This window comes from Larus michahellis, chromosome 9 (assembly GCF_964199755.1).
Source record: "Larus michahellis chromosome 9, bLarMic1.1, whole genome shotgun sequence".
Classification (NCBI taxonomy): Eukaryota; Metazoa; Chordata; class Aves; order Charadriiformes; family Laridae; genus Larus; species Larus michahellis.
In genome coordinates, this window is record NC_133904.1 from 48,517,110 (window position 1) to 48,533,296 (window position 16,187).

At 44.4% G+C, this 16,187-nt stretch overlaps 1 protein-coding gene across 2 annotated transcripts in view; it reads left to right on the forward strand.

Moving 5' to 3' along the window:
- The window catches only part of ABCB7 (ATP binding cassette subfamily B member 7), a 41,002-nt gene extending 35,751 nt beyond the window's left edge, over window positions 1-5,251 (forward strand). For both annotated transcript variants that reach the window (XM_074601877.1, XM_074601878.1), the window contains 2 exons: window positions 1,291-1,398; window positions 4,157-5,251. In XM_074601877.1, coding sequence (XP_074457978.1) covers window positions 1,291-1,398; window positions 4,157-4,375 — 327 coding nt within the window. In that variant the 3' untranslated portion in view covers window positions 4,376-5,251. The remainder of the gene's footprint in view (window positions 1-1,290; window positions 1,399-4,156) is intronic.
- The last annotated feature ends 10,936 nt before the right edge of the window (window positions 5,252-16,187 follow it).

Below are 16,187 nucleotides of genomic sequence, written 5' to 3' on the forward strand. Positions count from 1 at the left end.
GCAGATACCTCATGCAGCCGTGAAGCGTGAAGCTTTCCAGTCCACTTTAAAAGGCATTTAGGTGACATCTAGCATTCATTAAAAATGTCTTATAAATAACTGTGACATAATGCACAACAGAAAACTTCGTGTTTGTTGTACAGCGTTTTTCTGAGATGCAAATCAGGCAGGTGTAACCTGCGATGCTGGGATTAATTTGGCTTCGTTTCACAGGAAGGGCTGTGAAACATCCGAGCGCTGTGACCTAAATGTCATGACACCAGCCCAGTGACTGCATCAGGCTTCAGAACTGCATCTCTGCTTAAACACAAAACTCTCAGCGCCAGCAGTAATTTCACAAACTAATGTCAGCAAAAAATAGAGCTGGGGCTATGTTTGTGTTCACTTATGCAGATTATTGAGCGAATTTATTGACCTGTAATCACTAAATTACTTTCACTTTCCAGATACAAAGAAATCAGAGTAGAGACTGTACATCTATAGAGTAGAGCATTCAAATGTAGCCCAGCTTCCTCCTCGGACCAGAACAGTTCATAACACGCGCAATTCTACTTGGATTCTTTCTGTCTTTTGTTTTGCTGTATTTATTGCAAGAATCATAAGCAAAGCTGAAAGTTTCACAGCGAAACTGCGCTTTAAAGACAGCAGATGAAAATGAGTCCTTTCCACAAAAGCATGTCTGGTAATCGCAATGTTTTCTGACCAAGGCAAGTGTTTTTCAGGAAAATATTCACTTATTGTAGTGAGGGCACAAATTCCCGATTAGCGCTGCTTGCACCTGGATGCAGTTTGGGAAGGTGGAAGGCAGCTCACAGAGGAAGCGGTGGATAGGTAGAGAGTTCCCAGGATGGCTTTCACTTTATGTTCCACGTTGACATGATATTTTTTCTTTACCTTTCATCGATTGGAAAGTATTATTACGGAATTTTATTTTCACATGCCTTTGCTGCTGTTGATGTTGCTTTTGTAGAATGGCTGCCCGGGGAAGTTTTTCCTGAAGTCAACTAACACTTCTCTTCCTTTATCCCTTGGGATATCTGCATTATTCTATGAATAAAGGGGTTTTTTTTGCAGTTTGAGGACTGTATCAGAGCCACAGATATTTCATGCTTGGGATTCTTCTGTAGATACTTGTAGCTGTTTCTTTTTGTGAAGCTGTAGCAGTACTGGAGATGTTTCTCAAAACTTATTTACGGTAATTTGCATATTTCCAGACAGCATTTTATTTCTCCTCATACCACTGAGGAGCGTGTAAGAGTGTGTTTTTTCTTCTCTATTTTAATCTTGCAGAACATTCTCAATGCCATGAGGGACATGGTGAAGCACCGGACATCGGTTTTCATCGCTCACAGGTTGTCGACAGTAGTTGACGCCGATGAAATCATTGTGCTGGATCAGGTGAGGGCATCACCCCGCCATGTGTCGCTTCCACGTAATGTCAGTGTTTGTTTCAGAGAGTCCCTGTGTTCGTTTGAAATATTACACTCCCACCAAGCTACCGAAGGCTTTTCTTAGGAAATGAACCATGTTAGAAAATTCTAACCCAAGTGTTGCCTTTTATATATTTCTCTTTGCAACTAACAGTTTATCAGTTGCAGAAACTTGCATGCGCAACTCTTTTATGTTGTATTTTCACTTCATTTGCACAGTTCATTTAACTACATGTTCTTTACATGGGTTATGACAAATTTCACTTGATGCTCTGGGCCTGGTTTAATGTTGCATGTTTTTTATCTGGTTTATTACGTGCTTCTCTCAGCTTAGGTTTCCTAATGCGTTCCCCCAATTTATGCTTCATTCTCGCTGCTCAGTGAGTGTCTGTCCTTCCCATACATCCATTGGTTTTTTTTCTTTCAACGGAAAGAGAGAGGACAGCACGTTCTGTTTCCATGCAGATAAAGCTGTTGTAGGATTGTTCAATATAATTATGCTATAAATCTGAACACCATTCTCTATTGTACCCGTAGAAAAGTGTGATTGTTCCCTTTCTGTGCGCTTCTCATAAGAAAAAGAAGAAAAGTTTCAACATTTGATTTACTAAATCACTCTTCAGCTCTCACCTCATATTCAGTCTGTCCTAAGTCCATTTCTTTCTCTATTAGCCATATCTGGCTATAGATTTAAAATAAACAAATGTCCTTATTATAACTTCATAGATACTCTTTTAGCTGATAATGCTGAAAATATAGTGCTCTCATCTGCTGATAATAGATGTTAAATTTATCTCTGCGTTCGTTTTTTTCAGTTGCTATTTATATCTTTGTGATCATAGGTGTATTTAGTGACTAAAATATGCATCTCTAAAAGAAAATAAATTATTCCTACAGTACGTTAAATGATTTCATGGGGAATTAGAACAAAATCCTATGAAATGGTGACATTCATCTTTGCTATACAGATCTCAGCTTTGTATGAATCTCAAAATGAAGTAGTGGAATAAATCACTCGTAGTGCTCTGTAGAGTTTTTATTTGTTTTAGATCTGCTTGTTTTTTCAGCTTTTGCTGAAAAATCATTTCCTAAGGTGTATCCTTTATGTAACTGCATGTTAAAACATCTTGCAAATGTGTTTTAACATGATAGAAGGCAATCTGCGACTCTTTGTTTTCGACGCAAGTTTTCACAGCTTACTAAGGGTGTGTTTTGTGTTACAGCGTAACTGTTAAATTAAAAATAAAAGCACAACCTAAAACTGTAAACCAGCTCGGGCGCTCGCTTTCATGAATGATGTTGGTGTAATAGGGATTGTGAATGAGTTGAGGCAGCGTGGTGCATCGCTTTCGCTGCCCGGCTGCTTCGGGAGGCGTCGCTGACGTCTTGCTCAGCAGAAAGTTGCCTCTTCTCGTCGCAGCGTGATTGAGCGCCGTGTGAGCAGCCCGGGAAATACGGCTCAGTAGCGGAGATGAGACAAGATGATTGTGACTGGTTTTGCTTAGCAATGGAAATAATGGCATCACAATTTCAGTACTTTTGCCCAGGTAAAATCAGAGTAACTCTTGAGTGAATAAAGCCCCATTGTATTAATGATATTGATCTTAGTGCTGTGAAGCTGAACAGAGAAGTTACATGTTTGACGATTGTTCAAGAGTTATTAAAAAAAGAAAAAGGCCATAATTCAACAGCTTAGCCTCTACTACAATGAACCGTCTAAATTAACCACTTAGTTTTTAAATAAATTCCGCAGCGATGTTGGTCAGGTGTATGTTTGTTCAGATTCCACCAGCACGACTGGTAATAGAAGTGACAAGATCTAATTTTTTTCCCAGCATGTTCATCAGCAGCTGTCACAAGGAGGTAGATTTAATTGTAGATTAGAATTTAGAACTAATATAAAATCCGTGTAGTTGTCCATATAATGCTGTCTTTTCCCAAAAGAGAGAATAGCTGGAGAAGGAATACATTATTTTAATTTGAGGGCCGTGAATGGAAATGTGTACCTCAGAGTAAGCTGATGAGCCTGGTGTTTGAAGAGAGGCAGCGTTTCGCTGTCTGTGGGGTTTGGGTTCTCCTCTCCCGCTCTTCCTTCCCCTTTCCACAAGGAAAGTCCATAAATTGTCTTTGCTCTTGAGGACAGCACGGGTGAACTGAACTGCTCACGCAATTGCAATGACACAAGTTGCTGATCACCCATCTAAAAGCACAATTTACACTAATTGTTTTTAGGATTTCATTTTAAATGTGTTCTTTGCTTATCTAGTACAAATCCCTCTCTGTGTGCTCTTTTCTTTTAGCTTCTTTAGTGTAAGCGTGTTTGTTAGCACCCAAAGACATGTTTGTTCTGGTACGTTCATGTGACTTTTGCACCAGTAGTTTAACACCTTGTTCCTCATACAGAGGTCTATATTTATTTCAAATAACTATTCCAATTCAGGTAGTAAAACTTCCATGTTGGTGGGCTTAAATTTTGTCCACGTGGCCAAAAGGCATCAACGTTTTCATCTATGTAAGGCTGAGAAGAACACAGCTCCGTGTTTTCAGCTTGCAGCGGAACACAGTTCAGCGCGTCACACATCCAGTCTTTCCTTGCTGTCCCAAGCTCCTTCTCATTAATAATTGCTGTGATCTGTAATGCAAAACTGTGGCTCGTATATTGGCAACATTTGTATTCCTAAAGATCTGGTAATACCGATTACTGACTTCCTCCCTTTCTTTTCCAGGGTAAAGTTGTGGAACGCGGTAGACACGCAGACCTCCTTGCGAGTCCTAACAATCTCTACTACGAAATGTGGCACACGCAGAGCAGCAAAGTACTAAATAGCCACAACAATCCAAATTGGGAAGAGAGAAATAATCGGATGTCCAAAGAGGAGGAAAGGAAGAAACTAGAAGAAGAAGTTATGAACAGCGTGAAAGGCTGTGGAAACTGTTCGTGCTAAGTGTGATCCTGGATTAATCTTCTAGAACAGGTTAAAACTGCACAAGATTACAATGACATGCAGCTCTTGTTTCTAAAAAACTTTCAGCATTCAAAAACTTCCTGGGTTTTGCAGTTTTTGGGTTTTACATTTCTCAGAGGGACATAATTTCAACCAAAGGAGTTCTATTTTTACATCTTTAGAAATCTCTATTATTCAGTGGCATCTGCAAGAGCTGAGCTTTTTCAAAAACTTTAAACTTCTCAACTAAGAGTGTAATTTATGGCAATTTTAGGCATTGGTAAGTTCTCCTGGTAGTCGCTTGAGGTGGATTATTCGATTGTAAACAGATTTGTCCTTGGTTTATCTTATTTCTCATCGTTAATGATTGATAAATATGTCATGTTTTAATTGCAATTGGGCTAATTTTGAACTCATTTGCTAGTGAGGAAGATGCAATTTTAAATTCTTCAGTGCAGTTCTGGTTTAAAACATTCTTCCTTGTAAAGAATAAGAAAAGCCTCAACAAAATATTAGAGGTTTCTAATAGCAAACTAAATATTGGAATTACCTGTTTCACCCTGCAAAAACACCTTTCACCCGGGACTATCAGGAAATGTATTGGTATTATTCTAAAAAAAACCCGAACAGTATTTTTAAGAGCTTGCAAAAATCTGGAATTGACAAAATATTGTGTGACTTCACAGAAAACATCAAAAATGTTATATGTAAATATGAAGAATCGGAAGTTTCCCTTAAATGAAAAAAACCTCCAAGTTTAGGATTCTGTGTCCTCAACATCTGCTGTAGTAGTCAAAGTGGAATACAGTCACTTTTTCTATTTCAGTCATGGACTTAGGGAGCAATTAAGATTCAATAAAGACTTCCATAAATTTCTATTATGTCATTAATGTATGAGAAGATGACCTGGATAATGTTGAAAGCATTGCTGTAATAATCTCCTCATGTCAATAGTCAAAACTTCTTCAGTGTCAAGAATCCTCAGTCGCTGTGATTTGCAGGACGTTACAGGTGCATTGGGTTTGCCTGGGCAGGTTTTGCTAGTGGGGGGGCTGCAGGGGTGGCTTCTGTGAGAAGATGCCAGAAGATTCCCCCATGTCTTATGGAGCCAATGTCACCTGGCTCCAAGATGGACCCGCAGCTGGCCAAGGCCGAACCCATGAGCAATGGTGGTAGTGCCTCTGGGGTAACATTCTTAAGAAGGGGGGAAAAACTGCTGGGGAACAGCAGCCAGGAGAGAGGAGTGAGAACATGTGAGAGGAGCAGCTCTGCAGACAGCCAGGGCAGTGAAGAAGGAGTGGGAGGAGGTGCTCCAGGCACTGGAACAGAGACCCACCTGCAGCCCATGGAGGTCCACGGTGGAGGAGATGCCCATGGAGGACCCTGTGCCAGAGCAGCTGGATGCCCGATGGAGGTTGTGACCCCATGGAGAGCTCCTGGCAGGACCCGTGGCCCCATGGAGAGAGGAGGCCATGCTGGAGCAGGTTTGCTGGCCGGACCTGTGACCCCACGGGGGACCCAGTCTGTTCCTGACGGACTGCAGCCCGTGGAAGGGACCCACGCTGGAGCAGTTCCTGAAGAACAGCAGCCCGTGGGAAGGACCCACGTTGGAGAAGTCCATGGAGGAGCATCTCCCGTGGGAGGGACCCCGGGAGCTGGAGCAGGGGAAGAGCGTGAGGAGAAGGAGCAGCAGAGACGACGTGTGATAAACTGAGCACAGCCCCCGTTCCCCATCCCCCTGCGCCGCTCGGGGGGGAGGAGGTGGAGAAATGGGGAGTGAAGTTGATCCCGGGGAGAAGGGAGGGGTGGGGGGAGGGTGTGTTTAAGATTTAGGTTTTATTTTCTCATTACCCTACTGTGATTTGATGGGCAATAAATTAACTTAACTTCTCCAAGTTGATGCTGTTTTGCCCGTGATGACAATTTCTGGGTGACCTCCCTGTCCTTATCCCACCCAGGAGCCTGTCGTTACGTTTTCTCCCCCCTGTCCGGCTGAGGAGGGAGCGCTGGAGCCGCTCGGTGGGCACCGGCCGCCCAGCCGGGGTCATCCCACCACAACTGGATCGTATGTTTAGCCCTTATCTCTTCAGGGAGATTTACCGTATCTATTTATCCCTAGTTATGCTGGTCTAATTCTTCATGCTGAATTTAAAAATAAAAATCTTTCTTTTGGATGTTGAAAAGGAACTTTTCTTTTTCTGGGGAATTATACCAGTATAATTACACTGATATAATTATGTTTGTAAATTAGATGCTAGATTTCTCAGTGTGGGCACTAGCAAAGGACTGAATTTGGTGCTTCTGGAAATTTAGTTGCAAATAGTGTTAATTTTTTTGTGTTATACCCTCCCCTGCAACTAAATACAGGAACGGTAACTTGAAGGGAGTAAAACCTTTGCTGTCTTCTCTGCCCCTCGCTCGTTTTCTCTCTATTAAAACGATGGCTGGAAAAAAAAACCCAACCTGGCATCAATCTCCACTTAAGAATTATTTTAAAAGTATAGTGAATGCGAGGACTTTCATTTTCATCCTTGGAGTGCAGCAGCACAGTGAAGCCTTGTTAACGTGGTGGCGGTTGGGAATTCTTCTAGCTTACAGTCTCCCTTTTATTTTCACTAATTGTCTCCTTTTTTTAGTTTCTGACAGCAGTGAGGTTGACTCTAAGGGTGCAGTTATCTCTGAACTGCCAGAAACAGTTAGCAAAGGTTCATTAAAAAGTCTTTTTATGAGGCATTTCCCTTTCCTGTATCGTGGGTCATAAAAAAAACCCAAACAATGTGTCGGCCCTCCCCAGTCCCTCCCCACCCCACAAGAGCTGGGTTTTGGAATTAAATAATTAGTCTCCTGTTGCAAGCAGCAGATAATGTGCAAAGGCTGTAAATAGTAATATTTCAATCCTGAAGATTTCTTTTTTTCCTCTGGCACAAGTGTTAGGAATGTCACTGGTCTGAAAGATGGAGGAAAAGGGTTTTTCCTCAACAAAGTTGTCCATATCGCAGGGCTTAGCCATCCTGGCAGCTGCCAGCCGAGAGCACGGAGCCTGGCGTTCGCTCTTAAATACTCTGAAACCAAAAGCCATTTTAATGCCAAATTTGATCGTGTCGGTGAAGGGAAGTTTCCAGATGAACAAGTCATTGTGCAAAGCTGATGTGTGTCATCACCGGGGATGGACTTTGTGGGTATTCCAAGAGCCTTGGGTGTTACAGGTTTGGAAGGACCGTTTTCACGTGGTAAATACCAGAAATGATCTGCATTTGTTTAAATCTGTTACCTCTCTCTGCCGTGGTTTTTGATGCCGGTCACCGCGCTGCAGCCTTGTCCGGCTTGAAGCAAATCGAATGACGGGAGGTAACTCTTGACAAAGGCACCTCCTAAAAGCGGAGGCCAGAAATACAGAAGAATATTTGTTTTAAAGAACTGCAGTGAGTTTCTGGGGGTGACTGAAAACTCCTCATGTCGTGGACTTGCTGGATAAACGTTCCTGACTTGTTTGTGGCTTTATTTGGATGAATGCCCTCCGTGCTCGTCTGTCTGCTCCCTAGACACAGGTTACAAAAATACTCTGCCATTGGAAATTTAGCAGCTGGGCACAAGAAATGGAGAAGGGAGAGGAACAAAAAAGAAGGGCATCTGTATTAATGAGAGCGAAAAGGGGTTTCTCCCCCCCATCGCTTTCCCAACTTAAATGGGAAAAGCAGAAGCAGCCACTGCGTAGCCGAGGAGTCGTAAATGGGCTGCCACCAAAAACCTGCCACAGCCTCGCACGAGTCTCTCAAACAGATGCGAGAACGAAACGCTGAGCGTTGGGGTTTGGTGAGATGGTACCGCGGAGGAACAGGCGCAATACGCGGTGATTCTCTTGTCTGCTGGAAGGTAAAACTTGGACTCTCTCCCTTTTTTTTTTTTTTTAAATTATTTTAATTTTTATTCCTCTACGATGACTCCAAAGCATCACCATTTGAAGCAGACGTTCAAAGCGCTGAATGGGAGCGTCTCAGCTTTGGAGAGGCGCTCGCTGTGGTGCCCTGACTCTTACAGCGTCTCTGTGGCATCTCTCTGAAGAGCCTTGCAGTTCCTTACCAAAAATGGATTTATTTTGGAGCTCTTTCAGAGCCTCTGCGGATCTTGGTAATTCTGCTCATCAATGATCTGGAACGTCACTTTTCTGAACAACAGCTTTTCATATTCTGGACTTTTAGATGGTTGTTTTTCAAAATTCGAGTCATCTACTACCATTATCAAATCTTTGTCTGCAATTTTAGAGTGGAAAAAGCCATTTAATCCCGCCCCCTCCTCATTCTCTGTTTTTAAAGGAAATGTGTTTGTGAAAAATGGACGTTAAAAAGGGACTGTCTCTTGCAGCATATAGTCGGCTATAAACTATGAGTGTAGAGAATTTAATTTTCGTTCCCATGTAAAAGCTTATTAGGCCCAGGATATGAAGACACGACACACAAAATTTTGGCTATTCCAACCCCCAAATTAGAAAATTGACTCAGTGGCGGGTGGGGAGGTTTTGTTGCTTATTACAAATGGAAATTCCGAACTTGCTACTCGCGGATGGTCCCTCTGTTTGCTCTCAGCAGTTCTGTTACATGGACCAGCAGTTACCTACTTCTCTTATTGCTGAGATTTTAAATTATCTTCAAGTTTCTTTTCAGAATGGAAATGTAAAATTTACATTTCACAGTAAAATGATATTCCAGAACAACAAAAAAAGCCAGTTTTGGATCATATTGTGTAAACATTCTGCTGGAAGACTTCTTACCCTGACTCCTCTTGTTCAGCTGTGTATAGACAATTATTACTAAATAAAGGATTTATCTTTGTGAATAGAAACGGGTGTCCTGTCAAAACGGCTCTTCCAGCTTTGCAGCAATTTCCAGAGGAAACGCTCCGTCTCTGCTATGGAATGGGAATAGCTCTGACTTTAATGGCGGCGGTGGGAGCATGGCTCTTCCACTGGGAAGGAGAAGCTTTGAACTGGCCTCTTCGGTAGCAGCAATTGTTTGTGGTGCTTGGCGAGGGCAGGGAGGGTGCAGGCAGGTTACGGGGGCGGGGGGGGATGAGCGTAAGGTGACCAAATTCCCGGTGGTGGGTCGGAGAGGTAAGTTCATGCGGTGCACCCGAGTTCCGCTCCTGACATGCCCTCGCGGCGTCTGGAGCTGCTAAACCACGGGGAGAGCACTCGTTAGATGCATCACGCAGATGAGAATGAAAATCGTTGTTAAATGCTTGACTGTTTCATGCTTTAAAATACTGTATTCTTATAAATATAAAAACTTGTGAACAGTAGAAGATCTGTCTTAACAATTTGCCTGAGCCCTTGAGATGACATTGTGTGTAATTACTGACTGGGCTTCTCTCTGTGCAGCTGTGACTCCGGTTTCTCATAATCGAACGAGAAAGCAGGAAACGTTTGGTTTGGTTGGTTTTTATTACGTGTTAATTTTGATAGTTCTAATGCACTTGCACCGTATTGATCTGAACTCTGATAGCCACTGGTCCTGCTGTCACTGTCCCAAAGCAATTGTCACCGCGCTCTGCATGGTCTGGCACAGGGCGCTCTGTGCCGGGATGGAGGGATGTGGGACAATGGAGGGATGTGGGATCCTGGAGGGGATGGGGGGACTTGGGATGATGGAGGGACGCAGGACCCCAGAGGGGACAGAGGGACGTGGGATGGTGGAGGGGATGGGATGACGGAGGGACAGGGGACCCTGGAGGAGATGGAGGGAACGTGGGAGGATGGAGGGACACGGGACCCTGGCGCAGGCTGGGTGTGCTCAAGCATGAGGGGTGAACTTCCAGCTGTTCTTTCCAAAGTTCCATTTGCGGTATAGCTTTAAGTCTTGTAACGATACTGTGCAGGAGTACTCCATAAATGTTTACTGACAAAAAAAGTCATTAATTTTTGAGGGGAAAGAGCTATAATGGGAGTATGGGGTTTTTTCTGTCCTGTACACATATAACTTCTATTAGTGCTAATTTGAGCTGCATGTGTGCATCAAGGAAAACAGTAATTACAAATCCAGCATTTTATAATCTTCACACAAATTAGGAATCATTTTGAGGTTACCGTGCTCGTTTCACATCCCATCTGTGTTCAAACAATGGTTGCGGAAGTGACAATTTAGTATTCTATCGATTATCTGCTGCTTCCCAGGGAAAAAATTCCAATTATGTTTATTTTGGTTGGTTGAGCATCTAAACACTCTTCCCTGCCTTTAGTCCTGACGCCTGTGGGAAATTTACGGTTTCAGGCCGTGTGCGGGACGGGAGATTCGATGGCAACGGGATGCTGTAACTGCGTGCGGAAGAGTCGGGCGTGTTTCTTGGGAGGAGCCAGGGCGTTTTTCTAAAATAAAAATTACATTATTAAAGAAGTGTTGGGATGTGACAGGACTGTGATGTAGCGTGGTCTCATTAATGGAATGGTGATGTCATTGAGGTGGGGAGGGAGGTAAATTGCATATGTCTGAGCATCCTGTAGAATGGGTATTCTAAAATTCAGCTGCTACTTGACATCAGTTTATCCATCTGGTTTCTTTATAAGAAAGCCCTTAAATGGTTGATCCCGGCAAAGTATCTTTTAAACTCCTGTTATGTGACTTTTGATCAGTTTCTGCAGATGTTGTGACTAAACTCAGGGAAATGACGTGAGATTTATGCAGCCTGGAAAGCCGCCAGAAACCGTGCAAGACCAGTCCTCCAGAGGCAAAGGTTGCGCCGGTCCCCAGCTCCCTCCCGTCCCCCGCCAGGACGCAGCCACAGCTGCTCGGTGCCACTTGAAGTAAGAAATATTCTTCTCCAAACACTCTCCTCTAGCCAGGCTTTGGCTGGCCCGGCACAGCACTGGCCAAATGCTGAGGAGCGTTGCTGTGTGTTGCGAGGGTTAAGTGTCGTGTGGATGCCGAAGAAAAGAGGCCAAAAACCCAATGTATGGTGTCCTTGTCCTTCACAAAGTGCTCGTCCAGATGGATGTTTGGTCAGCCCCGTTAGGATCCTCTGTGGAGTCACAGAATGGTTTGGGTGGGAAGGGACCTTAAAGGCCACCCAGTGCCACCCCCTGCCCTGGGCAGGGACACCTCCCACCGGCCCAGGTTGCTCCAAGCCCCATCCAACCTGGCCTTGAACCCCTCCAGGGATGGGGCAGCCACACGAAGTATCGCTGGTGATACTGGCAAGCTGCCTGCCAGGCTAAAGGTAGCTTCCTAAATCGGCTTTAAGGCATGTCCCGCGAGAGTACATTATGATTAACTTTCTTCTGAGTCACCGGGCACTGGTGGAAGTGGGGCTGGTGGAATAGGGGTTGTGCGGGTAATTAAATTGTGAATTCACAGAGCCGCTGTGCGAGTTTCCTACCGCTGGGAGGTTGTCACGGCTGTAGTCACCGTGGGGTTTCGGTGCAGGCTCGCTCTCAGATGAGAAGTGTCAATTGTACGAAGTTGCACAGTGGATTTATTTAAAAAAAAAAAAAAAGAGGAAAAATGCATTTTTACTAGTGTCTTAGGGCAGAATTTAAAATAGCGTCCCCAAAGTTGAAAGACTAATGTGACACCTTGGCTCCCCCGCATTTCATTTCCAGTGCTCTGTAGCCCTTCATAAAATTCTCAAGTAAAGCATTCATGTCGCACCAACTTAAAACGTGTCTTGCAAAGCTATCGACCTTATCCTGGAGGGGAGAGAGGGAAAAGGGGACAAGTTTTTCCCCTGCATTCAGGAGAGGAAGAAACGGGCTGAAACACGGTCCATCAGTTTGTGCTGCGTCCTTTCAGTGCGGTGTCAAGTGCTCTGCGAGTGTCCTCTGGAGATTTGACTGGCCGTGTGCGTACACCCACAAATAGGTAGAAAAGTGGAGGCTGAAAAGATGAGAAGTTTCCATTTTACGCTCGTTAGGGAAAATGGAACGTGAAGGCCGGCCAGTCTGAAACTGGGAGCGAACAGGGCAAGTACAGCTGATGCATGGATTGTGAAGTGGGCTCTGAGCTTTCAAAAATGGAAATACGCGTTCATCTGTTTTCACGCAGGGGTGTAAAAAACTTTTATTTCTTCAGTGATTTGAAAAACTTCCTGGCTTTTGACAAACACAGATAAAAGACTGAGTTTATTTACAATTAAAACTGTTTTCTGGGAAAAACAGCGTTTGCAGTATTTGTAAGAGGTAATGAGAGACGTCGCTTGTTGATGCTGTTACTTGTTATGGGATTAAGTAATCGGGGATATTCAGCAGGATACAAGGGAGGGGGAAGAGCACGAGGCAAAAGTGTTTTAGGCTGGAGTTGTTACTTCTGGGAGCGGTGACGCAGTACCGGTAACGCGGGGGAGCTGGTGTCCGAAGCCGATGAATGTCGGCCAGCTCTGCCACCCGCGGCACAGGCCTCACGAATGCCTGTAGCGCTAACAAGAGAAAGGTTTTCGGCAGATTTAGACTTTTTAGTGGTTGAATACGGACTTCCGTGCGTGTATAAAGTGCACGCTCGTATCTGAGAATTGTTTAAAAGTGGAGACTGGGAGGAATTTGAAAAGATTAGTAACCTGAAAAATTGCATCATGGAGCACCTGAAGTTAATCTTTGAGGGTGTGGGTGGCATCGGTTAGTGGTGTGTGATGGGGGTGGGCCACAGCGTGGCTGGAATGGATGTCACTGAAAATGTCATTTGCCTGGGCAAACGGGGTTTCCTAAATTTCTAGGGTAAAAATAAATTAATGACCTTAAGTTGGACAATGCAGTGACTTTTTTTTTTTTTTTTTTTTTACAATATTTTACAACACTTAAATATAAACGTCAGAGGATGAGAAATTCCGAGAGGGTGAACTTGTTTAGTGGGGAAGGAAGATTTTTCTAAATTCAATCTCTTAACGGCAAACTTTGAATGCTGATCTTGGCCTCGCAGAACGGCGGCTGCTTCCAGGAGTTTTCCCTGCAGCTTTCCCTGGAAGCCGATCGCTTCTCCTTAAACATCACCTTCCTTTGCTCTGTTGCCTCTTCTTCCTCCCCTCTCCCCGTATCTGGGCTGTAATTTTCCTGTCATTCTCCCTAAAACATTTCCATCTATCAACTCGAGGAAACGTTAGCAGCTTCTCCCTTAGGGCTGGGCGTTGTTCCCTCGCGCTACGGCGGGCTGCTGCCTCTCCAGGGCCCTGAGCGGGGGGCAGGTGGCCTCGGCGGGTGGGACACCGCACAGCGAAGACCCTTGTGCCACCTCTGGGCCTCTCGTGTCGTGGCTGTCCTGCGGGGAGAGGTTTGCTTGAGGAAACGCTGCGTGGGGAGCTCCGCCGCAGCACCCGCTCTTCCCGGTTTGGGCAGGCGCGCAGCCTGAAACACGAGGGAGCTGGTCACAGCAGCCTGCTCGGTGCTGTCTTTGGCCCACGGCGGCTTAGGTGTTATTCGGGTTGTACAGGCGTCTGATTTTCAATAGCATCTCCGTGTGTGATCGTGTTACGTAGCAGCACTTCCAAACCGGCCGGAGATGGCTTTGCAGAGAGCGGTACATGGAAAGAATGATTTTGAATGTCACGACCACTGAAAATCAGTGTTTACCGCGACAACGTCTGCCCAGTGCTGCTGCAAAGAGCGCACCTGTCTGTCGAAATGTGGGTTTGGGTGCTGCATGGCCGTAATACGTGGAGGCAATTGAATTCAGTCCCCATTAGCCTTCTGCTTTCTATCAGTCCCCTGCGATTTTTGATGGTAGAAGTCTCCAGCTGACCGCAGAAACCTTCCTTCACCAAATGTAAAACTCCTTCACGAAACGCAGAACTCCACGGCTAAAATTTTACCTCTGGAATCTCAGCGTGGGCAAGTTCTAGCTGTCACTAAACAAGAGGTTACTGCACACGCGGCTCTAGGATGGGGTTTCTTAAAAGCGGTTGCTGTTGCCTGAGCTGTGCTCCCAGCAAAATCGGTGGTTGGAATTTCCATCGGGTATTAGATTCTCAAGTCACAAAATATTTTGTACCAAAAAGGGGCTGTAAGTTGCTTAAAGATATCCAAGGCCTCCTTTGTGCATTTTGTGTCGTAGGTTTGTACGTTAGTTACGGTACTTTTGTCAGGCTTCGCTGGATACTTCTCTCAGCCACGACCTGGGAAGCATTTATCCGCGCAACAGCCTGTAACGCACGGCCGTGTACAGCGTGCACCGGAGCGGCGTGTTTAAAACACGCTGTATCTTCTCGGAGGAGATGTGTATGTGATTCGCAAGTGAGTAACGCTCTCGGCTCCTGATTCATACCGATAAAGCCATCACGCCACACCACCAAGCCCTGAGTGCATATTTATGTACTAAATATAAACACAGAGACCACAGTTACTAAAAGGAGAAGAGGAAACAACTGGAGGTGGACTGCGACGCGGAAAAGATGATCTAGTGTAAATAGCATCGGAGTAATTGACGGCAACTCAAATGCAAATAGCACTCGTGAAAACAAAAGGGAAATACAGAAAACTACTTTTCAATGTACGATCAGCTCCAGAAGCTGACAAAAAGTGTTTTCTGTTGATTATTTTGTGGATTTTGTTTTATTTTAATTTGAGGCCCAAAACTTTCTAGCTGTTATTTAGTCTACTGGAAAGTAGTCAAGTTTTAGCAAATAAACATTCAAGTGATTCTAGCAGGTGCCTAGAAAAGCAAACCCTACAAATGGCGATGTTTTTAGACTCGGATATGAAAGTCTCTGTGGAGATTTAGTCAGTGGGAATACAAGCTCATGTCTAATGGCAGTCTGTGATTTAGACCAAAGCTGCTTTACTGACACCTGAGCTCTCCGATGGAGCTCCTGTTCTAACAGAAAACTGCACCGACTTTCACAGACCGTAAATTCCCCTGAATACATCTCTTAAGTACTTTGCTCAAAGGAATGTTAAGCTCTTTTACTAAATCTGCAAATTATAGCTATTTGACAACTCCGAGTTTACAGTCTGACAGCTCACGTCATCGGTCGGAACACGGAGAGCGGAGGAAGAGGCTGCATTGCTTGCTGGTGACTTACAGGAATCCTGTAATAACGATAACTAGAAAACGTTGGAAAGCTGTGACAATCTGGAAACTGTTTGTGACATCTGTTAAACACACTTGTTTTTATTCCTGTTGACTGTAGCGAGATGCGAGTGGTATTTCATGGAAATGGAGCGGTTGTGTTCCACAGTGGGAGCCAAAAGCCTTCCTCAAGGACCCATGTTGTCAGTCAGGTGAATTTCTGTATAAATGACCACACACATTCTGAACGCTTGAGCCAGATTAAAAAGAAGTTACTCAACAGATTATTTCTCTCTGACTGCAGGAGATAATGAAGTGAAAATAGTTAGCCTATGAACTTCGCCGGGAACAGAAGAGAAGGTGAGAGGAACCTCATGAAGTCCTTGCTGTTGAGTGCTTTGATGTGACCAGTGCTGTCTCCACGGGAAGTGAACACAGACTAATGGCTTCATGGTTCAAAGCAACTCCGTGACAATTCAAAATGAAATGGGCAGTGTTAGAAAAAAATGTAAACTCATGGGTGCAAATATGTCATCTAAGTTTAGAAGGCCTTGAACGCGCAAGACGTGTAAGTGACCAATCAAGAAGAAGAGCCGTGTCTGCCTACAAGAGATCTCATGCTACGTTAGTTGGTTGTGCCCTGGGGCTGAAGTATATGGTTCCCCGCAGTGGAACAAAGTTTCCTCTATGATATATTTTGTAGGCAACATCTGTTTGTTTTAATAGACACTTGTCCTAAAGTCCTCCTTGCTGAACCTGCTGTAAGACCTGTTAAAAATGTGTCACAGAAACTGAAGAAAACATTGGTTTACCAGGTAGTGGCAACGTAGCCA